Raw genomic sequence first — 27,178 nt, 5'->3', positions numbered from 1 at the left:
AGTTGTGTCTGACTCTTTGCGACCCCATGAATCACATCACGCCAGGCCTCCCTGTCCATCACCAACTCCCAGAGTTCACTCAAACTCATGTCTATTGAGTTGGTGATGCCATCCAGCCATCTCATTCTCTGTCATCCCCTTCTCCTCCTACCCCCAATCCCTCCCAGCATCAGACTCTTTTCCAGTGAGTCAACTCTTCGCATGAGGTGCCCAAAGTATTGGAGTTTCAGCTTAAGCATCAGTCCTGCCAATGAACACCCAGGACTGATCTCCGTTAGAATGGACTGGTTGGATCTCCTTGCAGTCCAAGGGACTCTCAAGAGTTTTTTCCAACACCACAGTTCAAAAGCATCAATTCTTCTATGCTCAGCTTTCTTACAGTCCAACTCTCACATCCATACATGACCACTGGAAAAACCATAGCCTTGACTAGACGGACCTCTGTTGGCAAAGTGATGTCTCTGCTTTTTAATATGCTGTCTAGGTTGGTCCTAGCTTTTCTTCCAAGGCTCAAGTGTCTTTTAATTTCATGGCTGCAATAACCATCTTCAGGGATTTTTGAGCCCAAGGAAATAAAATCTCTGTTTTTATTGTTTTCCCATCTATTTGCCATAAAGGGATGGGATCGGATGCCATGATCTTCATTTTAGGAATGTTGAGTTTCAAGCCACATTTTTCACTCTCCTCTTTGACTTTCACCAAGAGCCTCTTTAGTTCTTCTTTGCTTTCTGCCATAAGGGTGGTATCATCTGCATATCTGAGATTATTGATTTTTTTTTTTCTCCCAGTAACCTTGATTCCAGTTTGTGCTTCATCCAGTCCAGCATTTCTTATGATGTACTCTGCATATAAGTTAAATAAGCAGGGTGCACCCTTGATGTACTCCTTTCCCTATTTGGAACCAGCAAATTCTCTACGGTCCAGCAAATGTTGACGATTTGATCTGCAGTTCTTTTGCATTTTCTAAACCCAGTTTGAACATCTGAAAGTTCTTGGTTCATGTATTGCTGAGGCCTAGCATGCAGGAATTTGAGCAGAGCCTTACTAGCATGAGTGTAACTGTCTGGTTGCACTCTTTAGTTGTACTCTTTAGGTTGAACATTCTTTAGTACTGCCCTTCTTGGGAATTGGGATTAGTCATTCCCCTAGTCTAAAATAAATAAAATACACAATAAGTAATAAGTCATTAGCAAAATCATAAAGGAAGAAATGTATATTAAAATGATATATAACATAACCACATTTACTTAAGAATGCATTCCAATATCAAATAGCCACATTCAGCAATGCAAAATTGCAATTACTTTTGCACTAACCTAATAAAATCATTCATTGGCTCTAGAATGGGCTTTCTTTACTGCATTCGTATTAGGAACGCAGGGGTGTTTAACTAAATCTAAATTTAAAATGCTTTTCTCTCCATACTGAGGGCTATAATGGAATAAAACAGTATCTAGTAACTTTTCTCATTATCACTTTAAGAGCAGATACTGGCTCATACACATAGTGTGTGGTGTCATCCTTACTTTATGTAACAACTTATGATTACAGCTGTGGAGAAAGATCAATGTGGGTAAAATGTTTAGACCAGACATTACCTGAAAAAGCATGATGAACAGTTCAACTTATTTACAAATGAACAACTGTACACAGTTTTTCTCTATTTTAAATTTGCTGTCTCTCACCTCTTCAATTTTTCTACGAAGACTAAGTTTTCTTCTTGCGTGTTCTCGCTGTCGTCTTTCTTCTCTATTCATTCGGAGCAGGCGTTGCTCTTCAGCTGTGTGCTCAAGATGTTCTAACTCCCTCCTTATCATATCCAAATATCTAAGTAAAAGCAAATGTAAGTCACGGTGAACTAGGAGTTTTGCTTACAATGACATCATCTGCTTTGATATTCCAAAACTACCTCCTTGCTTGCTTTATTTCTTGAGCTCATATATATATATATATATATATATATATATATATATATATATATAAAAGTATCTGTTATTATAGCCAAGGAAAAGATAAATGTGGGGCATATTATTAAAAACATTTTGCATAGTACATATTCACAATAGGTTTAGGAATATGTGTTTGCAAAGAAAGTTGAAATAACTGAAACACTGACTTCATATTTGGAAAAATGATTTGAATTTTCTAAGAAAAGATGTATGTTGATTCCCTTGTAATTTAAAAGGCCTCGAACACATCTTCCATGTATAGTCTGGGTCTCTGGTATGTCTCTGTGTTACAGAATCACCATGAACATAGCAGTTAAGAAATGCAGCCTAATTTCACAGTTTAATGAAGGAGGAGGAAAAAAAATAAAATGTATTTTCACTTCCTAAGCAATGGTCTTGACCATGGAAAGGTAATTATTGTACATGAATAGATGGCATCTAAAGAGCTTGCCCCTTCATGGATCACTGCCTTGTCATGATGGAGGGGCCTGCATAACTCAATGAAGCTATGAGCCATGCCATGTAGGGCCACCTAAACTGGAAAGATCATAGTGGAGAGCTCTGACAAAATGTGATCTACTGGAGGAGGTAATGGGAAACCACTCCAGTATACTAGCCATGAGAATTTCACGAACTGTATAAAATGGCCAAAAAATATGACACCAAAAGATGAGCTCCCCAGGTTGGAAGGTGACCAATATGCTACTAGGGAAGAGAGGAGGACAACTGCTAATAATTCCAGAAAGAATGAAGCAGCTAGGCCAACGCAAAAATGATGCTTGGTTGTGGATGTGTCTGGTGATGGAAGTAAGCTCCAATGTTGTAAAGAAAAGTATTGCATAGGAACCTGGAATGTTAAGTCCATGAATCAAGGTAAATTGGATATGGTCAAGCAGGAGATGGCAAGAGTAAACACTGACATCTTAGGAATCAGTGAACTGAAATGGACAGGAATGGGTGAATTTAATTCAGATGACCATTATTTCTACCACTGTGGGAAAGAATACCATAGAAAAAAATGGAGTATCCCTCATAATCAATAAAAGGGTCTGAAATGCAGTACTTGGATGCAGCCTTAAAAACGATCTTGGTTCGTTGGTTAAAAATGATCTTGGTTCATTTTCAAGGCAAACCATTCAATATCACAGTAATCCAAGTCTATGCCCCAACCACTGATGCCAAATAAACTGAAGTTAATCAGTTCTATGAAGACCTAGAAGACCTCATAGAATTAATAGCCATCCCCCCAAAGATATTATGTTCATTATAGGGGATTAGAATGCAAAAGTAGGAAGACAAAAGATTCCTGGAATAACAGGCAAGTTTGGCCTTGGAGTACAAAATGAACCAGAGCAAAAGCTAACAGAATTCTGCCAAGAGAACACACTGGTCATAGCAACCACCCTTTTTTAAAAACATAAGAGATGACCTTACACATGGACATTACCAATGGTCAATACTGAAATCAGATTGATTACATTCTTTGGAGCTGAAGATGAAAAAGCCCTGTATTGAATCAGCAAAAACAAGAACTAGAGCTGACTGTGACTCAGATCATCAGTTCTTCATAGCAAAATTTAGGATTAAAGAAAGTGCGAGAAACAACTAGGCCAGTCAGTAACAACTTAAATTACATCCCCTATGAATATACAGTGGAAGTGATGAATAGATTCAAGGGATTAGATCTAGCAACTAGAGTTACTGAAGAACTAGGGACAGAGATCTGTAATACAGTACAGAAGGCAGAGAACAAAACAATGCCAAGGAAAAGAAATGCAAGAAGGCAAAGTAGTTGTCTGAGAAGGCTTTACACACAGCTGAGGAAATTAAAAGACGCTTGCTCCTTGGAAGGAAAGTTATGACCAACCTTGATAGTATACTAAAAAGCAGACACATTACTTTGCCAACCAAGGTCCATCTAGTCAAGGCAATGGTTTTTCCCGTGGTCATGTATGGATGTGAGAGTTAGACTGTGAAGAAGGCTGATCGCCGAAGAATCGATGCTTTTGAACTGTGGTGTTGGAGAAGACTCTTGAGAGTCCCTTATACTGCAAGGAGATCCAACCAGTCCATTCTAAAGGAGATCAATCCTGGATGTTCATTGGAGGGACTGATGCTAAAGCTGAAACTGCAATACTTTGGCCACCTCATGCGACGAGTTGACTCACTGGAAAAGACTCTGATGCTGGGAAAGGTTGGGGGCGGGAGGAGAAGGGGACGACGGAGAATGAGATGGCTGGATGGCATCACCGACTCTGTGGACATGAGTTTGAGTGTACTCCGGGAGTTGGTGATGGACAGGGAGGCCTGGCGTGCTGTGATTCATGGGGTCGCGGAGAGTCGGACACGACTGAGCGACTGAACTGAACTGAACTGAACTGAGGAAAGAAGAGAAGCAAAAAGCAAGGCAGAAATGAAAAGGTACACCCAATTAAATGCAGAGTACCAGAGAATAGCAAGGAAAGACAAGAAGGCATTCTTCAATGACCAGTGCAAAGAAATAGAGCATAACAATAGAAATGTTAAGACTAGAAGATCTCGTCAAGAAAACTGGAAATTATTAAAGGAACATTTCATTCAAAGGTGGGCACAAAAAAGGACAGAAACAGTAAAGACATAACAGAAGCGGAAGAGATCAAGAAGAGATGGAAAGAATACACAGAACTGTACAAAAAAGATCTTAATGACCCAGATAACCACAGTGGTGAAGTCTCTCACTCAGAGCCAGACAATCTGGAGTGTGAAGTCAAGTCAGTCTTAGAAAGCACTGCTGCCAATAAAGCTAGTGAAGGTGATGGAATTCCAGCAGAGATTTTTAAAATCCTGAAAAATGATGCTATTAAAGTGCTGCAGTCTTTAGGTCAACAAATTTGGAAAACCCAGAAGTGGCCCCAGGACTAGAAAGGGTCAATCCTCCTCCCAATTCCCAAAAAAGGAATTACTAAAGAATGTTCAAGCCACCAGACAATTGCACACATCTCCCATGCCACTAAGGTTATGTTCAAAATCCTCCAAGCTAGACTTCAGCATTACATGAACTGAGGAAATTCGAGATGTTCAAACCTGGTTTAGAAAAGGCAAGAGGAACCAGAGATCAAATTGTCAACATTTACTGAATCACAGAGAAAGCAAGGGAATTCCAGAAAAAACATCAACCTCTGTTTCATTGACTATGATAAAGCCTTTAACTGTGGATCATAACAAAACTGTTGAAAACTCTTAAAGAGATGGGAATACCAAGACCATTTTAATCTGTCTCCTGAGGAACCTGTATGCAGGTCAAGAAGCAACAGTTAGAACCCTGTATGGCACAGCTAACTGGTTCAGAATTGAGAAAGGAGTATGACAAAACTGTTTATTGTCACTCTGTTTATTTAACGTATACACAGAGCATATCATGAGAAATGCCAGGCTGAATGAGTTACAAGCTGGAATCAAGATTTCTGGGAGAAATATCAACCTCTGATATACAGATAATACCACTCTAATGGCAGAAAGCAAAGAGGAACTAAAGAGCCTCTTGATGAGTGTGAAGGAGAAGAGCGAAAAAGCCAACTTAAAACTCAATATTAATAAACTAAGATTCTGGCATCCGGGTCCATTACTTCATGGCAAATAGAAGACGAAAAGGTAGAACAGTGACAGGTTTCCTTTTCCTGGGCTCTAAAATCACTGCTGATGATGACTGCAAACATGAAATTAGAAGATGATTACTTCTTGGCAAGAAAGCTATGAAAAACCTAGATAGTACGTTAAAAAGCAAAAACATCCCTTTGCCAACAAAGGCCCATATAGTCAAGGCTACGGTCTTTCCAGTAGTCATGTACGGATGTTAGAACTAGACAAGATAGAAGGCAGAGTGCTGAAGAATTGAATCTTTTGAATTGTGATGCAGGAAAAGACTCTTGAGAGTCTCTTGGAAAGCAAGGAGATCAAACCAGGCAATCTTAAAGGAAGTAAGCCCTGAACATTCATTAGAATGACTGATGCTGAAGCTCGATTATATTGGCCACCAGATTCAAACAGCTGACTCACTGGAAAAGCCCCTGATGCTGGGAAAGATTGTTGGCAGAAGGAGAAGGTGACAGAGGATAAGACTGTTGGATGGCATCACTAGTGCAATGAACATGAATTTGGGCAAACTCCAGGAGATGGTGAAGGACAGGGAAGCCTGGCATGTTGCAGTCCATGGGGTTGTGAAGAGTCGGACACGACCTGGCAACTGAACAGCCACAACAACAACAAAGACCTTGCAGTTTTTTTAAGCAATCACACATTTTATCAGTATTAAAGCTATATCTAACCTTCTTTTTTGAATTTGCATTAATTTCCTCAAACAATGCTGCCAGCTCTTAAAGATGACCCAATAAATATTATTAAAATCATGTGCTAAAGATACTTTCCCTCCATTTCCGACTATACAGTGGATTTTAGATTTGATTGTTTATTCAGTTAACAGTTTGGATTACATCCTGGATTCCCAGAAACTGTATCTTCTCTAGCAGAAATTCATGTTTATAGCCTTGGCACCAGAATTCCCAATTCCTGGACCTTTTGGTTTCCCTTCCTCTCCATACTGAAATAGTGAAGTTAAATAGCATCCCATACTTTAAAAAAAACTCTTAGTTTCAATTATTTCTAGCATTTTGTAACTTATTTGGATCCACAATACATACAAAAAACATGCATTAACTTCAATCTCACCTGTGCCTTATTAATCGTTCTTGGTCCTTAATAGATGGGGTGCCTTCCTGTAACAACCAATTTTGGAACTGTATAACATCAGAACATCCAGGTATTTGATTGTCTTCCTGTAGTTTATTTACTTGTTTTGCAAGCATTTTCTATTAAAAAAAGTGTGTGTGTAACATATATATATATATACATGGATATATGGACGTATGTATATATGTATATACAATTTTTTAACATTTCCCAGAAATAAAAATGTCTTTTGATAGATCTGCTTTTTTTATATTTAATGTCTAGTGAAATTTCCATACTTTGTAAATAACTAATTCCTTTTAACTGCATTTAAATCTGTTTTGAATCCACTGTAGATATGGACAATTGAATCAAAATAAAGATTTCTGTTTCTGAAAATAAAAAAATATTTCAGCTTATTTTTCTATCCATTCTAAAGAAATTAATTAAAAGAAAATGGAAGAAGTTGAGGAGAAACTTCCAGCACAAAGGAGAAAATGAGGGGAAATAAAGAACACTTAAAAGTATAGGGGAATCATCTTCATTTCTATACAACTCTTGACCTTAGAACATAAATCTGTAAAACTCACATACGTGCAGCTTTTTCATTTTTATCCAACTCGTGACTCTAAAGTCTGAGTTCACTTACACACACATGGGCAGAGGCTCACATGTTTTAGTGGATGAACACAGCCACACATGTGTAGAAACATACAGTGTACATATGTTTACACACAGTTCTTTGCATTTTTAGGATGCTATAACTATTCATATTGTTCCTCTCCTGTTACTTAAGTTGTTTTGGTTTCCAGCCTAAGAATCTTGCTACCACAATAGACTCTTTTAATTGGTCCCAAATCAGGTAGATGGGGCATATCCTAGTAACAATTTAATTACTAAATTTTGCCAGCTACCACTGGCATATTAATAGACGACCTGGTCCCTTTCCCTTTCTTGGCCCAAAATAGCAACCTCAAAACATTATTTTCTTCTGCTCTGAATTTTTACTTGGAAAAATTATTTAGGTTACCAAAATTAAAGGTAGAATATTATAAGAAAATACTCTGCCCACAAGTAAACCTTTGTTACAAACCCCATGCACAGAAACCAAATTTAAATATTTAACTTACTTGTTCTCTTATATAGTTTCTTTCAAAGTCTAATTTTAAATTGGTAAGATATTGCCTGTACTTATTCAATTCCCTCAAGGTACATACAATCTAAAAAAAACACAAAATAATAAAAATATATAAATAAAAATATCTAAAAATCAAAGCAATTACTTAATAGAAGTAAAATAACACTCTGGTACTGAGTAAAAAACTGCTAAGAATTTTGTAAGTAATATCTCTTTAGAATTTTTAATCAACAGGAAATTGCTATTCAAATAGCATTACTTTATTTATATGACTTATGCCATGGTAAGGAATTGAGTACATAAAGTTATTAAAATAAAATACCAATGTAATAATAATGTTCAACCTCAATAAGAACAGAGTGTTTTAGGACTGTATCAGGCTGATTTTTCTAGGTTCTTATTTTGTCTTAATTTTTTAAAAAGTACATGGGACATAATTCTTGATAAGCATACAGTGCCATTAGAGACAAAGAAAACTATGATACAGTTGGGAAAATTCTTTTTATATCTTCAAATTATTTGGTAGTCATCTTTTGATATTTCAAGGAAAAAAAGTTAAAGGAAGAAGTAGTTTCAACTGGTAAACAATTACTGTCTGATTTTTTTTTACCCAAATACTGATTGATTTAATGGAATTTTCCATTAAGTATCTCTTCTGACCAAATTAAAGGTGATCAAGCCCCCCAGTGAGGAACAGAGGCAAGCTTTTATCAAATCTTACAGGTTTTCAATGATTAAAAAAAGTTGTCTTCAACTCACTTGATTATTGCTGGTGATATAACCACCTTTCTTTAATCTTCTCAAGATGTCTTTACGCTTATGGTAGGCTCTTAAATGTGGATCATGGAGACTTTTATATTGGTTTTCCAAAAGTCGACAGTAAGGATCAGTCAGGTTAAAACCGTAAGAAGATTGAAAAAGCTGCAAACAAGAGATTTAAGCATATTATAAATGTACAATTAATCAATTTATCTTTTAAATATCAATCTATTAAAATGAACAGACTATTCATAGAAAATAAAGTATGTAAGAATGTAAAGTGGGAGAAAATCAGAAAAAGAATTTGGAATGGGCAGTGTTAATTGTTTATCCTTACCTTTTTTCTTCACTAACCTGAATTATTCTAAAACCCCATCCTCACTCAATTAATCCCCCATCTTTACCAGTCCCTAGCCCAAAACAGGAAAAGGAAGGAGGAAATGAAAAGAAAGTGGAAAGTATAAACTTAGTTTTAATGTATAAAGCCAAAACTAAGACTCTCTCTTTTCCTCTTCCCTCCTCCAGATCCAGAAACTGCATTCAAAGGATAAAGGGATAATATCAATATTATTATTGTATCTCATATTCTAACAATAAAGAAAAAGAGAAAATCTTCCACAAAGATTCACTGAAACAACTTAAGACCCAAAAAAAGGAAGTAAAACTCAGATGTTAAAGATGATGAATTAAAGAGTTATTGTATTTTGAACTCTTATCTAATATAAGAAACCCAATGATTTCTGAGTGCTACAGTCAGGAAAAATTTACCACTCTATATTAAAAAGTTCAATATATTGAAGAATCAATTATAAAGAATAATGGTAGGGACTGAGATTTCTCCATACCAAATACAATCTTATGAAATAGCCATTACTGTATCAAAGAAGGAAAATAACAACTAAAAGTCATGCTAGTTTATCTGTTACTTTAGAGGAAACATGAATAATTTAAGCTCATTTGTAAGTTAAAACATTACCAAGGCGAGGCACTTTAAAATCTGCCAGGGGGGACATCAGTACTTAGTTCATTTTTTCAAAAATTTTTCAATATCAGGATAGTGATAATAGGTAATGGGAGAACCTCTGAAAGGGGAAAAGGAGAGAAGCAGGTGCGGAAGTCATTCAAATTTTGTCTTTGTATCCTACATTTATACTATCCTTTAGATTGTCTTGGCCAGACAACAGAAATTTTTAGTCTAAATTAGGAACTGTCTCAAGTGAAAGGCAACTGGAATGTGTGGGAGATGTGGCAAACCTGAGAGCACACCATGCCGTGTGCAGGCATGCTATTCAAATTTTGTGATCTGATACACCAGGCATCTTTGCACACTGGTATCTGTCTGCAGGTACCAATTTGTGTTCAGTCTGTGTTCTGTCTGGCAGTAGCCACCTCAGTCAGATTCTGAACACTAAAGAGCCTGGCTTGGGTGGGACCCTAAAAAGAACTCCCTCAAGTTAATTTGAGGATCAGTTCATTTCAGTTCAGTCGCTCAGTCGTGTCCGACTCTTTGCGACCCCATGAATCACAGCACGCAAGGCCTCCCTGTCCATCACCAACACCCAGAGTTCACTCAAACTCATGTCCATCGAGTCGGTGATGCCATCCAGCCATCTCATTCTCTGTCGTCTTCTTCTCCATGACCTAAATCAAATCCCTTATGATTATACAGTGGAAGTGAGAAACAGATTTAAGGGACTAGATCTGATAGATAGAGTGCCTGATGAACTATGGACGGAGGTTCGTGACATTGTACAGGAGACAGGGACCAAGACCATCCCCATGGAAAAGAAATGCAAAAATGCAAAATGGCTGTCTGAGGAGGCCTTACAAATAGCTGTGAAAAGAAGTTGAGGATGCTTATGTGAAAAAAGAGGGAGATTGGGGAGCTGATAGAATGCTAGGATGTCTTATCCATTTAAAAGTTTCCTTGATAAATTTCTGACAATTTGCTTAATACTAGACGTTACTCTCTTCCAAGGTGTCTAGGTTATAAAGCAGAATTCCCTAATTACCAAAGATTCCCTAAGAAAGGGGAGAAAAAAAAAAAAAAGGAATTCCATAGGGCAATGTCATAAATTCAGTGAGACCAGAAGTGAAGTCCATATCTTTCTCTAAGGAAAAAAATCAACAATCTTGAGTTGTGAGTCATGAGTCAAGAAGTGGATTGTTTCTTTTAGATGTTGCTATTTAGCTGTCAACTTCTTTTAGATATTTAGTTCAGTTCAGTTCAGTTGCTCAGTCATGTCCAACTCTTTGAGACCCCGGGAACTGCAGAACACCAGGCTTCTCTGTCCATCACCAACTACCGGAGTTTACTCAAACTCATGTGCATTGAGCTGATGATGCCATCCACCCATCTTATCCTCTGTTGTCCCCTTCTCCTCCTCCCTTCAATCTTTCCAGCATCAGGGTCTTTTTCAAGGAGTCAATTCTGTGCATCAGGTGGCTAAAGTATTGGAGTTTCGGCTTCAGCATCAGTTCTTCCAGTGAATATTCAAGACTCATTTCCTTTAGGATGGACTGGTTAGATCTCCTTGCAGCCCAAGGGACTCTCAAGAGTCTTCTGCAACACCACAATTCAAAAGCATCAATTCTTCAGTGTTCATCTTTCTTTATAGTCCAACTCTCACATCCATACATGAATACTGGAAAAACCACAGCTTTGACTAGACGGGCTGTTGTCGGCAAAGTAATGTCTCTGCTTTTCAATATGCTCTCTAGGTTGGTAATACTTTTTTTCCAAGGAGCAAGTGTTTTTTTTTTTTTTTAATTTCATTGCTATAGTCACTATCCACAGTGATTTTAGAGTCCCCCAAAATAAAGTCTGTCACTGTTTCCATTGTTTCCCCATCTATTTGCCATGAAGCAATAGGACAGGATACCATGATCTTCGTTTTTTGAATGCTGAATTTTACATTAACTTTTTCACTCTCCTCTTTCACTTTCATCAAGAGACTCTTTAGTTCCTTTCCAATTTCTGCCATAGGGTGGTGTCATCTGTGTATCTCAGGTTATAGATATTTCTCCCAGCATTCTTGTTTCCAGCTTGTGCTTCATTCAGCCCGGCATTTCGCATGATGTACTCTGCATAGAAATTAAATTACCAGGGTGCCAATATACAGCTCTGACATACTCCTTTCCCTATTTGGAACCAGTCTGTTGTTCCTTGTCTGATTCTAACTGCTGCTTCTTGACCTGCATACAGATTTCTCAGAAGGCAGGTAAGGTGGTCTGCTATTCCCACCTCTTTAAGAATTTTGCACAGTTGTTGTCATCTACACAGTCAGAGGCTTTAGCGTAATCAATAAAGCAGATGTTTTTCTGGTATTTTCTTTCTTCTTCAATATCCAACAGATGTTGGCAATTTGATCTCTGGTTCCTCTGCCTTTTATAGACCCAGCTTGAACATCTGGAAGATCATGGTTAACATACTGTTGGAGCCTGACTTAAATAATTTTGAGCATTACTTTGCTAGAATGTGAGATGAGTGCAACCGTGCAGTGGACTGAACATTCTTTGGCATTGACCTTCTTTGGGACTGGAATAAAAACTGACCTTTTCCAGTCCTGTGGCCACTGAAGGGTTTTCCAGGAAATTTCCAAAATTTCCAAATTTTCTGGCATGTTGAGTGCAGCACTTTCACAGAATCATCTTTTACGACTTGAAACAGCTCAGCTGGAATTCCATCACCTCCACTAATTTTGCTTGTAGTGATGCTTCCAAAGGCCCACTTGACTTCACATTTCAGGATGTCCAGCTCTAGGTGAGTGATCACACCATCGCTGTAATCTGGGTCATGAAGATCTTTTTTCGTATAGTTCTTCCATGTATTCTTGCCACCTCTTCTTAATATCTTCTGCTTCTGTTAGTTTCATACCATTTCTGTTCTTTATTGTGCCCCTCTTTGCATGAAATATTCCCTTGGTATCTCTAATTTTCTTGAAGAGATAACTAGTCTTTCCCACTCTATTGTTTCCCTCTATTTCTTTGCATTGATCACTGAGGAAGGCTTTCTTATCTTTCCTTGCTATTCTGTGGAACTCTGCATTCAGATGGGTATATCATTCCTTTTCTCCTTGGCCTTTAGCTTCTCTTTTTCCTCAGCTATTTGCAAGGCCTCCACAGACAACCATTTTGCCTTTTTCTTTTCCTTGGGGATGCTCCTCATCACTACCTCCTGTACAATGTCACGAACCTCCGTCCATAGTTCTTTGGGCACACTGTTTATCAGATCTAATCCCTTCAATCTATTTGTCACTTCCACTATATTTTAGATGCTGAATTTTAGCTTTGATGGTCTCAGTTCAGTTCAGTCACTAAGTCATGTCTAACCCTTTGTGACCCCATGGACTGAAGCATGACAGGGTTCTCTGTCCATCACCAACTCCTGGAGCTTACTTAAAACTCATGTCCATTGAGTCCGTGATGCCATCCAACCATATCATCCTCTATCTTCCCCATTCTCCTCCTCCCATCAATCTTTCTCAGCATCAGGGTCTTTTCCAATGAGTCGGTTCTTCGCATCAGATGGCCAAGGTAATGGAGATTCAGTTTCAGCTTCCAATGAATATTCAGGACTGATTTCCTTTAGGAAGGACTGGTTGAATCTCCTTGCAATCCAAGGGACTCTCAAGAGTCTTCTCCAACACTACAGTTCAAAAGCATCAATTGTTCAGCACTCAGCTTTCTTCACAGTCCAACTCTCACATCCATACCTGACCACTGGAAAAACCATAGCCTTGACTAGACAGACCTCTGTTGGCAAAGTGATGTCTCTTCTTTTTAATATGCTGTCTAGGTTGGTCTTAGCTTTTCTTCCAAGGATCAAGTGTCTTTTAATTTCATGGCTGCAGTCACCATCTTCAGGGATTTTTGAGCCCAAGGAAATAAACTCTCCTTGTTTTTATTGTTTTCCCATCTATTTGCCATGAAGTGATGGGATCGGATGCCATGATCTTCATTTTAGGAATGTTGAGTTTCAAGCCACCTTTTTCACTCTTCTCTTTCACTTTCACCAAGAGCCTCTTTAGTTCTTCTTCTCTTTCTGCCATAAGGGTGGTGTCATCTGCATATCTAAGATTATTGATTTTTTTTTCTCCCAGTAACCTTGATTCCAGTTTGTGCTTCATCCAGTCCAGCATTTCTCATGATGTACTCTGCATATAAGTTAAATAAGCAGGGTGACAATATACAGCCTTGATGTACTTCTTTCCCAATTTGGAACTGTCTGTTGTTCCATGTCTGGTTCTGACTATTGCTTCTTGACTTACATACAGATTTCTCAGGAGGTAGGGTAGGTGGTCTGGTAGTCCCATCTGCTTAAGAATTTTCCATAGTTTGTTGTGATCTACACAGGCAAAGGCTTTGGCATAGTCAATAAAGCAGAAGTAGATATTTTTCTGGAACTCTCGTGCTTTTTCAATTATTCAGTGGATGCTGGCAATTTGATCTCTGGCTCCTCTGATGGTCTGTGTTTCTCAAAATCAACCCTGGGCTGCTTATCTGTAAACAAAGAACATCTTTTATACAAATCCATCCCTTAGTGTCAGGGTAATCCTTCTGCTGTCAATTAAAACAACTGGGAGGGAAAAAGTGTAAATATAAGGCAGTACTTCATTGAGGAGATTTTACTGAAAGAAAAAGAAGGCTATAACAAAGTCAGTCTTCAGGGAAATTTTGCCTAACTATGGTTAAATGAAGAATTTGAGGGAAATGAATATTATAAAGAATAGAGAATGTCTTTTTAAAAACTAGTGCACAACTGAATTAATATTGGACAGAGAAAATGGTAATACAGCAAATAATATATTTGAGGAAGCATTTGGAAGACAGGGCTAAGTTTATATAATAAGAGGAGTGATATAGGATGAGTATTCTTTCATAAACCTGGTTTTTGTGGCTATGATGCAATCAAACTGTGTGTGGTGTCATGTTTTCAGGTAATTTGCTCTATTCTAGTAGATTTATTTTAAAAAAGAGAAATTACACATTTTCCAAAAGCAAAGTTTTACTTTTAAGAAATTATGTTTATTAGGCAAGGGTCAAATATGGAGGGCCCAACTCATTTCTGATGACATCACAGATACTATGTTGGGCTTCCCAGGAGGCATTAGTAAAGAACCTGTCTGCCAATGCAAGAAACATGAGAGGCGGGTTTAATTGCTGGGTCAGGAAAATCTACTAAAGGAGATAAATGGCAATCCACTCCAGTATTCTTGCTTGAGAATCCCACGGCCAGAGGAACCTGGTGGGCTACAGTCCAAGTAGTCGCAAAGAGTCGGACACGACTGAAACAACTTAGTATGCACGCACTGTGGTTAACTGAAAGTTCTTTCCAGTAGAATTTTTTGCTATATTGATCAAAGCAACCGGTTAAAAAGAATGCATTGTACTTCCTGCCCTGTTAATTACTGAATCAGGGAGTGGGGAGGTTTGAGGGAGGATGTTACATGAGGACTAAAAACATGAAAGGGTTTGAGGGGCATACACACTATAACCTAGTAAGATATAAATTATAAAATTATAGTATTGGGTAGACTTATACAAACCAAGGGCAATGCAAATTCTAAGGAAATAAACGCTAATTAGGGGGTGTAACAGTTGAAAAGAAATCTTAAAAGATGGTCCAAGTTCATAGCTGGGGAGAAGAGCAGCTAGGATTGAAACTGGGTCTCCTGTATTGCAGGCGGATTACATCGGAGCCACCTGAGGGTTATATCTCTGTGTGGGCAAGACCTGTTGGAGAAGAAAATGGCAACCCACTCCACTATTCTTGCCTGGAGAATTCCATGGACAGAGGCGCCTGATGGGCTACAGTCTATGGGGTCGCAAAGAGTCAGATACAACTGACCAACTGACACTTAATTTTCAGAAAAAATCTAAGTCAATGTAAGAAAATTAAACATCACCTTACCTTCTCACTTAATTTCGTGGTATAGTATAAACTATTGCTTCCTGGGATCACAGGCAGCTTGACCCCAAGAGGCAGATCCAGTAGCTGAGCTGCTCCGACCCCCGAAAATTGAGTTTTATGCTCACCCTGTCGGATACAATTGGAGAGTTTTGTCGTTCCTTTACGTATGTTAGTTTAGGCCAACTTAACTGCTACTCCAATCCTGAGGAAGGAAGGAACGGAAAGGTCCCGCCCTGCCAGGCAGCCTGGAACACCTTGTCTTCCAGTCACCAGCTCTCTCGGTAGCACCACAGCGGGTTGCGCCAGCACCCGCCCAGCCCCGCCCCTGCGGCGGCGCTGCGCTGCCTGAGGGCTTGCGAAGCCGGACGGTTACCGGCCTCTCGGAGGGCACGTGACCCTTCGCGGCCCTCCCCGCCCCTTCCTCCCAGGCTGGCGGCCCGGCTGAGGAGGACAGAGCTGGCCGGCCTGGGGGCCACTCACGTCTCCACACTGCTGGCTTTCCGTGGTCAGGCCGCTGGTGGCCGTCTTGGTGGCTGCGACGTCGGCAGCCTTGGAGCAGGCGCTGAGGTACAGCTCCATAGCCGGCCTGGGCCCCTCCGCGGCCCCGCTGTCCTCCCCTCTCACCTCCCCTCACACACCGTCCCCGTCGTCGTCCCTGCGTCCCCACCGGACCGAATGACCGGTATCCTGTGTCCCAGAGGCCCACCCTCGCAGCGTTCCAGGCTCCGAACGTGCGCGCGCTCGACCACGAAGAGCAGAGCGCCCTCCCGAGGGCGAGCCCCTCGCGCGCTGGCTTGGGAACCTCAGGACGCGGGGCCTGGTCCCTGTGTGCCTAGGGCGACATATTTCTCTACGAACCCTACAGCTCTCAGCCACACCAAGCCAAAATCAAAACTTATAGAACTTCGCTAGCGCGTTAGCTGGCTAATTTCTCCTCTTCTCCAAGAAGGTTTGGTTCTATGCAGAAAACAAACAAGAGTGATTGTGCAGTCCATTCTAAAGTCAGAGGCCTGGCAAATACACATGGCTCCCTTGTAAACTGGGACCACACCCCATTCCCAGGTTTCCATAACCTCTTCCCAATCCACTCCAAGTCCCACATAATTTACTGTCCTCCCTCCTCTTATGTCTCCCTCTTTAATTTCTCTTTTTTCTTTCTTCCTGTTCCTATTGTCTGCCTCTCTTGTGTTTTCCTGTGGGCCTCTTTTTCGTCCTCTCAACAGCGAAAATTTATCAAGTGCCTGGCTCCTTTAGGCCAGTCATCTGAGCTGGGAAATTAAGGATTCGATGATGAGAAAAAAATATGGTTCTTCCTTCAAGGAGATAACTAGGCTGTGAGTACTTTGAAAGCAGAGACTGTATCTGATGTAGGACTAGCCCCTTAGATTCCTTGATCTATTCTTATACTTTTATTTTTTGGACCATTTAATAATACCTACTATTTATTGAGAATCTTTTAACTCCAGGTACTGTGCTAAACACTTTGTGCATTAATAGTTTTAACACACTTGTTAACTATCCTATTTTTTCAAAGATTAAAGAAGGTCAGTATTAAATAGTGGCCCAAGAGACAGTTTTTTAATCATTCAGTTCAGTTCAGTTCAGTCGCTCAGTCGTGTCCGACTCTTTGCGACCCCATGAATCACAGCACACCAAGCCTCCCTGTCCATCACCAACTCCCGGAGTTTACTCAAATTCATGTCCTTCGAGTTGGTGATGCCATCTAGCCATCTCATTCTCTGTCGTCCCCTTCTCCTCCCACCCCCAACCTGTCCCAGCATCAGAGTCTTTTCCAGTGAGTCAACTCTTTGCATAAGGTGGCCAAAGTATTGGAGTTTCAGCTTTAGCATCAGTCCTTCCAATGAACACCAAGGACTGATCTCCTTTCAGATGGACTGGTTGGATCTCCTTGCAGTCCAAGGAACTCTCAAGAGTCTTCTCCAGCACCACAGTTCAAAAGCATCAATTCTTCGGTGATCAGCCTTCTTCACAGTCCAACTCTCACAGCCATGCATGACCACTGGAAAAACCATAGCCTTGACTAGACAGACCTTTGTTGGCAAAGTAATGTCTCTGCTTTTTAATATACTATCTAGGGTGGTCATAACTTTCCTTCTAAGGACTAAGCGTCTTTTAATTTCCTGGCTGCAATCAGCATCTGCAGTGATTTTGGAGCCCAAAATAATAAAGTCTGACACTGTTTCCACTGTTTTTCCATCTATTTCCCATGAAGTGATGGGACCAGATGCCATGATCTTTGTTTTCTGAATGTTGAGCTTCAAGCCAACCTTTTCACTCTCCTCTTTCACTTTCATCAAGAAGCATTTGAGTTCCTCTTCACTTTCTGCCATAAGGGCTGTGTCATCTGCATATCTCAGGTTATTGATATTTCTCTCAGCAATCTTGATTCCAGCTTGTGCTTCTTCCAGCCCAGCGTTCCTCATGATGTACTCTGCATATAAGTTAAATAAGCAGGGTGACAATATACAACCTTGACGTACTCCTTTTTCTATTTGGAACCATTCTGTTGTTCCATGTCCAGTTCTAACTGTTGCTTCCTGACCTGCATACAGGCTTCTCAAGTGGCAGGTCAGATGGTCTGGTATTCCTATCTCTTTCAGAATGTTCCACAGTTTATTGTGATCCACACAGTCAAAGGCTTTGGCATAGTCAATGAAGCAGAAATAGATGTTTTTCTGGAACTCTCTTGCTTTCCCCATGATTCAATCATTACACTCTTCTTTTACATCTGCTTTATTTGTCTTAACATCACCCGTATGCTTAGGACTTCGAAATTTGAAATCTAAACTTTGGTTGTAATCCACAGGGATCTCTCACAATCAACTCAGATTCAATATATTCAAATCTCAACCCACACTTTTCACCACAGGACAAAACAAAGGCCCCATTCTTCCTGCATTTACCATCTCAATGACAGTACCAGTGTCTACCCAAACCGGAAGATGAGAAATCCTCCCAGACCTACTTCCCCTTCTGAGCCCCCTGACTCAAAACTCTCTGTCTTGCTGTGCTGTTTCCTCTTCCTGACAGCCCTTTCCACTTTCTTACTTGGATAATTTCAGTCAACTTTTAAGACTGCTTAAGTATGCTCACCTCTAGGAAGCCTTTCTGACATTTTAAGCTTTTGTCAAATTATCTTCCTCTGTTGTAGTTGTTCAGTCACTGAACTACGTTCAGCTCTTTGCCACTGCATAGACTGCAGCACATCAAACCCTTCTGTCCTTCACTGTCTCCTAGCTTGCTCAAATTCATTTCCATTGAGTTGATGATGATATTCAACCATCTCATCCTCTGCTTCCTCCTTCTCCTTTTGCCTTCATTCTTTCCCATTTTCAGGGTCTTTTCCAGTGAGTTGGCTCTTTGCATCAGGTGACCAAATATTTCAGATTCAGCTTTAGTAGGATTCATTCCAGGGAATATTTAGAGTTGATTTCCTTTAGGAATGACTGGTTTGATATTCTTGCAGGCCAGGGGACTCTCAAGTCTCTGGCACCATGATTCAAAAGCACCAATTCTTCTCTTCCTCTGTGCTTCCCTCCATTTTAGCACTTTTCACAATATCAAAATCTCTCTGTACTTGGGGGAGAATCAGTTCAGTTCAGTCGCTTAGTTGTGTCCAACTCTGTGACCTCCATGGACTGCAGCACTCCAGGCTTGCCTGTCCATTATCAGCTCCTGAAGCTTTCTCAGACTCATGTCCATTGAGTTGGTGATGCCATCCAACCATCTCATCCTCTGTCGTTCCCTTTTCCTCCTGCCCTCAGTCTTTCCCAGCATCAGGGTCTTTTCCAAGGAGTCAGTTCTTCTCATCAGGTGACCAAAGTATTGGAGTGTCACCTTCAGCATCCGTCCTTCCCAATGAATATTCAGGACTGATTTCCTTAAAGATTGACTGGTTTGATCTCTTTGCAGTCCAAGAGATTCTCAAGAGTCTTCTCTAACACCCCCATTCAAAAGCATCAATTCTTCTGCTCTCAGCTTTCTTTAATGGTCTAACTCTCATATCCATACCTGACTACTGGAAAAACCATAACTTTAACTAGATGGACCTTTGTGAGTGAAACAATGACTCTGCTTTTTAATATGCTCTCTAGGTTTGTCATAGCTTTTCTTCCAAGGAGCAAACATCTTTTAATTTCATGGCTGCGATCACCATCTGCAGTGATTTTGGAGCCCAAGAAAATAATGTCTATCACTGTTTCCGTTGTTTCCCCATCTATATGCCATGAAGTGATGGGACCAGATGCCATGGTCTTAGTTTTTTGAATGTTGAGTTTAAACCAGCTTTTTTCACTCAACTCTTTCACTTTTATGAAGAGCCTCTTTAGTTCCTCTTCGCTTTGTGGCATAAGGGTGGTGTCATCTGCATATCTGAGGTTATTGATATTTCTTCCTGAAATCTTAATTGGGGGAGAATGGATCCATACATGTGTATGGTTGAGTCCCTTTGTTGTTCATGCGAAACTATCATAACACTGCTAATGGCCTATACCCCAGTACAAAATAAAAAGTTAAAAAAAATAATATCTCTTTACCTGTCATTCCCCTTTAATGAAATAGAAAGTTCTTGAAAGTAGGTATTTCCTTATTCAACTTTATAAGCACAGTACCTAGTATAGTGCCTGAAAGTGAAAGTGGCTAAGTCATGTCTGAGTCTTTGTGAACCCATGGACTACACAGTCCATGAAATTCTCTTGGCCAAAATACTGAAGTGGGTAGCCTTTCCCTTCTTCAGGGGATCTTCCCAACCCAGGGATTGAACCCAGGTCTCCCACATTACAGGTGGATTCTTTACCAGCTGAGTCACGAGGGAAGCCCGGTATAGTGCCTAGCAAGCATTTAGCAACAATCTTCCTAAATTGTCTAGAATTGCTCATGGTAAACAAACTGGAATATAGAGATTTTGGGGTAATGATTGATTGGAAATGTTATGTAATCTGTGTAATCCTCTCAGTGTAAAACATATCTTAATTTAACTGGCTCCTTCTATGAAAGTAAAGCACTTCTCACAAAAAACTTGTCTGTTACCTTGAGCCAGAGACCATCTGGTGTATAATAGGACTTGGGGAACTGCACTAGAGGTTTTGGACTTTTTTTTACCTGTGTGTTATGATTACGTATATCACTGAAATTATTAGTGAAGGTTGATACTGGGTAGTATCTGAGTCCTTTGAATCTAAATTATCAATCTAACACTTTATGTTATCTTAAATTCCAAGATATATTGATTTCTATGACAGCCCTTCTCAAAGTTCCTCCTACTAATTGATTTAATCATTTAGTGTCCCTAAAAAGACATAAAAAGCAGAATTTTGTCTTGGTAAAGTCTTAACATATGTGGGTAAAAATCTGAACACTCAAAAGTAAAGTAATTTACCCTTTTCTCAGATCCCAAGACTCCCAACCCAGAAGCAAACAACTGTATTCTGTGTATCATTATGTGCATAAAAACATATCTTAATGAAGCATTTAGTGTTCATTTTCACTGAGAAATATGTCTTGAAAATCATTCCATATGAGTTAATTGTAATTTAATTTAGTTTTTAACTACACATGTATAGTGTGTAATGCTGTAATTACCATAATTTATTCAACCAGTCTTACGTTTATCAATTTTTAGATTTGTTATAAAAATTCTATAATAAGCATCTATTTAAATAGATTCCTAGATTAAAGAGTTGCTAACTTTATTTTTCAACTTATAGATATCATCGTGTTTCCCTGAAAACAGTCACACAAGTTTATCCTCCCACAAATGGAGATTTGGAAAGGTATGTGCCTGATGCTATCGTCCTTTTTCTTTCCTGAATAGATATTTCTCATGGGTTGTGGTTTCGAGTAACAGCTAAAACTAGTTTTCTTTTTTTTTTGCTTCAGAGATAATATATATTTTTCTCCCTCAATTTTCCTGATGATTTTTTTTTTCATTTTGTATGTTGAAACTTTTACTTGCTAAATTTAAGTAAAATCACTGGATAACTTCCTGTTGCATGTATTTATTTTATAAGCTTAGGGGAAGAGTAAGAGGAAAGCAGTGGCCAAAGTGATTATTTTTGTCTCCTTTAAGAATCAAAGTAATATTTAACAACAATAACAAATATGCTATATGCAGTAAGAAATACATCACAAATTAAAAATAATCTTGAACTTCTCAGTCTGTTGTACAAAAGGGTTAATGCACTTGATCAGAGCCTGCTATCTTCTTAGAGAAGCCTGCTTACAAGGTACTCTTGTAACTGGAATCTAAGTTCTTGGCAGCTGAGCCATTCACAAACTGATTACCTGGGTTCACTGTGCCTAGACTGTTTGTAAAAACAATGGTTATACTGGTTACATGGTTTCTATATGGGTGTCTGGTGTTTTGATATGTGCTAGCGAGCAGGTGCTATCTGATTAACTACCATAAATTGTGTTCCCCTAAAATTCCTATGTCAAAATCCTAACCCTCAGTTCCTCAAAATGCCACCATATTTGGAGAAAGGGTGATTAAGTTAAAGAGGTAAATAAAACAGGCTCTAATTTAATATGACTGGTATCCTTATGAGAAAAGATATAGACAGTCACAGAGGGCAGATATTATGAAGACATAGGTCTCAGTTCAGTTCAGTCATGTCTGACCCTTTGCCACTCCATGGACTGCAGCATGACAGACTTCCCTGTCTATCACCAACTCCCAGAGCTTGCTAAAACTCATGTCCATTGAGTCGGTGATGCCATGGAACCATCTCATCCTCTGTGGTCCCCTTCTCCTGCCTTCAATCTTTCCCAGCATCAGGGTCTTTTCAAATGAGTCAGTTCTTAGCATCAGCTGTCCAAAGTATTGGAGTTTCAGCTTCAGCATCAGTCCTTCCAATTAATATTCAGGACTGATCTCCTTTAGGATGAACTGGTTGGATCTCCTTGCAGTCCAAGGAACTCTCAACAGTCTTCTCCAACACCACAGTTCAAAAGCTTCAATTCTTCTGTGCTCAGCTTTCTTTATAGTCCAACTCTCACATCAGTCCATGACTACTGGAAAAACCATAGCTTTGACTAGATGGACCTTAGTTGACAAAGTAATGTCTCTGCTTTTTAATAAACTGTCTGGGTTGGTCATAACTTTTCTTCTAAGGAGCAAGCATCTTAATTTCATGGCTGTAGTCACCATTTCAGTGATTTTGGAGCCCAAGAAAATAAAGTCTGTTACTGTTTCCACTATTTCCCCATCTATTTGCCATCCATGAAGTGATGGGACTGGATGCCATGATGTTAGTTTTCTGAATGTTGAGTTTTAAGCCAACTTCTTCACTCTCCTCTTTCACTTCCATCAAGAGGCTCTTTAGTTCTTTGCTTTCTGCATAAGGGTGGTGTCATCTGCATATCTGAGGTTACTAATATTTCTCCCAGTAATCTTGATTCCAGCTTGTGCTTCATCCAGTCCAGCATTTCTCATGATGTACTCTGCATCTAAGTTAAATAAGCAGGGTGACAATATACAGCCTTCACATACTCCTTTCCCGATTTGGGACCAGTCTTTTGTTCCATGTCCCTTAACTATATATCGATTTAAATGTTTTTTAAAGAAATATGTAAAATAATGATATGAAAAACATTAAATGTCAGGGGAATAAACCATAGGGTGGTTATAATGTGTTTGAATTTAGAGAGAATCAAATTAAATCATATATATTTAGGAAGTTATGCATGAATCTTATTGTGACCACAAAAGAGAAATGGATCTAAGTACTAAATATAGTTGAATTATATTAAATTAGAAGAGAGTAAAATGAAAAATTATCTTCAAAACAACTGGAAAGCAATGAACAATGTGGCAGTAATTACATAACTATCAATGCTGTGTGTGCTAAGTTACTTCAGTCATGTCCAACTCTTTTGACCCCATGTACTGGAGCCCACCAGGCTCCTCTTTCCATGGAATTTTCCAGGCAAGAATACTGGAGTGGATTGCTATTTCCTTCTCCAGGGGATCTTCCCTACCTGGGGACTGAACCTGCATCTCTTGTGTCACCTGCATTGGTCAGCAAGTTCTTCCCCACTAATGCCACCCGGGAAGCTGGTCTATCAATAATTGCTTTAAATGTAGATACAGTAAATACTTCAATCAGAAGCACAGAGTGACTGATGAAAAAGCAAAATCATGTGTATATCAGTCTACAAGAGACTTACTTCAGATTTAAAGACACACTCAAAGTTAGCAGATAGAAAATATATTTCAAGAAAAATGGAAAGAAAGTGGATTAACTATCAGACAAAATAAACTTTAATAACGCGATGATGGTACACGAGAAAAATAAGTACATACTATAAAGGGATCAATCTAAAAAAGACTTAATAATTGTAAATACATGTGCACCCAGTATAGGAGCACCTATGTTGTACAGGAGGTACTAAATAAAAACATTGCAAAGAAAAAGAAAAGCTTGAAGACAAAGTGGTTGTCTGAGGAGGCTTTATGAATAGCTGAACAAAGAAGAGATGCAAAAAGGAAGGGAGAAAGGGAAAGTCAATGCAGAGTTCCAGAGAATAGCAAGGAGAGACAAGAAGGCCTTCTTCAATGAACTCAATGGAATAGAAGAAAGCAACAGAAGGGGAAAAACTAGAGATATCTTCAAGAAAGTTGGAAATATCAAAGGAACATTTCATTCAAAGATGGGCACAGTAAAGGACAGAAACGGTAAAGACATAACAGAAGCAGAAGAGATCAAGAAGAGATGGAAAGAATACACAGAAGAACTGTACAAAAAAGATCTCAATGACCCGGATAATCATGATTGTGTGGTCATTCACCCAGAGCCAGACACTCTGGAGTGTGGAGTCAAGTGGGCATTAGGAAGCACTGTTGTCAGTAAAGCTAGTGGAGGTGATGGAATTCCACCAGAGCTTTTTAAAATCCTAAAAGATGATGCCATCAAAGTGTTACACTCGATATGTCAGCAAATTTGGAAAACCCAGCAGTTGAAAGCAGATGTTAACAGTAGGAGATACTGACAGTCAGTTCAGTCACTCAGTCGTGTCCGACTCTTTGCGATCTCATGAACCACAGCACACCAGGCCTCCCTGTCCATCACCAACTCCCGGAGTTCACTCAAACTCATTTCCATCAAGTCAGTGATGCCATATAAACTTCTCATCCTCTGTTGTCCCCTTCTTCTGCCTTCAATCATTCTCAACATCAGGGTCTTTTCAAATGAGTCAGCCCTTTGCATCAGGTAGCCAAAATATTAGAGTTTCATCTTCAACGTCAGTCCTTCCAATGAACACCCAGGACTGATTTCCTTTAGGATGGACTGGATGGATCTCCTTGTAGTCCAAGGGACTCTCAAGAGTCTTCTCCAACACCACACTTCAAAAGCATCAATTCTTTGGTGCTCAACTTTCTTTATAATCCAACTCTCACATCCATACATGACCACTGGAAAAAACATAGGCTGACTAGATGGATCTTTGTTAACAAAGTAATGTCTCTGCTTTTTAATATGCTAGGTTTAATATCTAGGTTGGTCATAACTTTCCTTCCAAGGAGTGTCTTTTAATTTCATGGCTGCAATCATCATCTGCAGTGATTTTGGAGCCTAAAATAATAAAGTCAGCCGCTGTTTCCACTGTTTCCTATCTATTTCCCATGAAGCGATAGGACTGGATGCCATGATTTTCATTTTCTGAATGTTGAGCTTTAAGCCAACTTTTTCACTCTCCTCTTTCCCTTTCATCAAGAGGCTCTTTCATTCTTCTTCACTTTCTGCCATAAGGGTGGTGTCATCTGCATATCTGAGGTTATTGATATTTCTCCCGGCAATCTTGATTCCACCTTATGCTTCTTCCAGCTCAGCGTTTCTCATGATATACTCTGCATATAAGTTAAATAAGCAGGGTGACAATATACAGCCTTGACGTACTCTTTTTCCCATTTGGAACCAGTCTGTTGTTCTATGTCCAGTTCTAACTGTTGCTTCCCGACCTGCATACAGGCTTCTCAAGTGGCAGGTCAGGTGGTCTAGTATTCCCATCTCTTTCAGAATTTTCCACAGTATATTGTGATCCACACAGTCAAAGGCTTTGGCATAGTCAATGAAGCAGAAATAGATGTTTTTTTGGAACTCTCTTGCTTTTCCGAGGATCCAGCGGATGTTGGCAATTTGACCTCTGGTTCCTCTGCCTTTTCTAAAACCTGCTTGAACATCTGGAAGTTCACAGTTCACATATTGCTGAAGCTTGGCTTGGAGAATTTTGAGTATTACTTTACAAGTGTGTGAGATGAATGCAATTGTGCAGTAATTTGAGCATTCTTTGGCATTGCCTTTCTTTGGGATTGGAATGAAAACTGACCTTTTCCAGTCCTTTGGCCACTGCTGAGTTTTCCAAATTTGCTGGCATATTGAGTGCAGCACTTTCACAGCATCATCTTTTAGGATTTGAAAGAGCTCAAATGGATATCGATCACCTGCAGTAGGTTTGTGCATAGTGATACTTCCTAAGGCCCACTTGACTTCACATTCCAGGATGTCTGGCTCTAAGTGAGTGATCACACCATCGTGATTAACTGGGTCATGAAGATCTTTTTTGTACAGTTCTGTGAATTCTTGCCACCTGTTCTCAATATCTTCTGCTTCTGTTAGGTCCATACCATTTCTGTCCTTTATTGAGCCTATTTTTGCCTGAAATGTTCCCTTGGTATCTCTAATTTTCTTGAAGAGATCTCTAGTCTTTCCTATTCTATTGTTTTCCTCTCTTGCATTGACAGTCATATAACAATAATCAGGGATTTGAATATCCTATTATATCAATCGATAGCTCATCCAGAGAGAAAATATGTTTGGAAGTCCTGGCCTTAAACAACACATGAGATCATATTGATTTAATATATTTATAGAGCAATGCACATTCTGTTCAAGTGTATTGAAGCATTCTTCAGGATAGATCATGTGGTAGGCCCAAAATTTAAGAAGACTGCAGTCATCTAATGCATCTTGACACACTGTGGAATGAGAAATCAACTACAATAAACACAATCACATGGAGGCTAAATAGTATGCTATCAAACAATGGATCACTGAAGAAATCAAAAGGAAATTTAAAAGATACTTGGAGACAAGTGACAGTGAAAACACAATGATTCAAAATATATAGGTCACAAGATAAACTGTGTAGGAGGGAAATTTATAGCAAGCCTACCTCAGGAGACAAGTGTCAAATAAAAAACCTAACATTACACCTAAAGGATCTAGAAAAATAATAAAACCTAAAGTTAGTAGAAGGAAAGAAATGTTAAAGGTCAAAGCAGAAATAAATGAAACAGAGACTTAACAAAATATCAATGAAACTAAAGCCGGTGCTTAGAAAAACGAATAAAATTGTTTAATCTTTAGCCAGATTCATAAAGAAAATAAATAAAGGTGAAAAAAGAGAAATTATAATTATAATGTGTAGTAGAGAAATACAAAGGATCATTAAAATTGTTACAAACAAATTAATCAATTTATACACCAATAAAATGGACAACATATAATGGACAAATTACTGGAAATATACAATTTCCAAAGACAGATTCAGAAAAAAATAGAAAATATGAACAGATCGATTCCTAGTAATTAAATTGAACCAGTAATCAATACCACTCTAACTGGATAAAAGCCCAAGAAAAAAAGCTTAACAGGTGAACTCTATCAAAAATTTGAAAAGATTTAACACTTTTCT

General features: G+C 39.1%; 1 protein-coding gene and 1 long non-coding RNA gene across 2 annotated transcripts in view; one reads left to right on the top strand and one right to left on the bottom strand.

Moving 5' to 3' along the window:
• Positions 1-16,042, bottom strand: part of FSIP2 (fibrous sheath interacting protein 2) — a 149,289-nt gene extending 133,247 nt beyond the window's left edge. Inside the window, exons 1-6 of the mRNA XM_055398640.2 lie at positions 15,944-16,042; positions 15,464-15,589; positions 8,551-8,712; positions 7,784-7,873; positions 6,654-6,793; positions 1,686-1,827 (exon numbers count right to left, since the gene is read on the bottom strand). Of these exons, the coding sequence (XP_055254615.2) occupies positions 1,686-1,827; positions 6,654-6,793; positions 7,784-7,873; positions 8,551-8,712; positions 15,464-15,589; positions 15,944-16,042 (759 nt within the window). The remainder of the gene's footprint in view (positions 1-1,685; positions 1,828-6,653; positions 6,794-7,783; positions 7,874-8,550; positions 8,713-15,463; positions 15,590-15,943) is intronic.
• Positions 15,892-27,178, top strand: part of LOC129538454 (uncharacterized) — a 78,784-nt gene continuing 67,497 nt past the window's right edge. The window contains exons 1-2 of the long non-coding RNA XR_008682218.2: positions 15,892-16,030; positions 21,190-21,255. This is a non-coding gene — a long non-coding RNA (uncharacterized LOC129538454). The remainder of the gene's footprint in view (positions 16,031-21,189; positions 21,256-27,178) is intronic.

This window comes from Moschus berezovskii, chromosome 2, assembly GCF_049115385.1.
Source record: "Moschus berezovskii isolate FMDL1 chromosome 2, NW_MosBer_1.0, whole genome shotgun sequence".
Taxonomy (NCBI): Eukaryota; Metazoa; Chordata; class Mammalia; order Artiodactyla; family Moschidae; genus Moschus; species Moschus berezovskii.
This window is presented reverse-complemented; position numbering and strand designations above follow the sequence as displayed.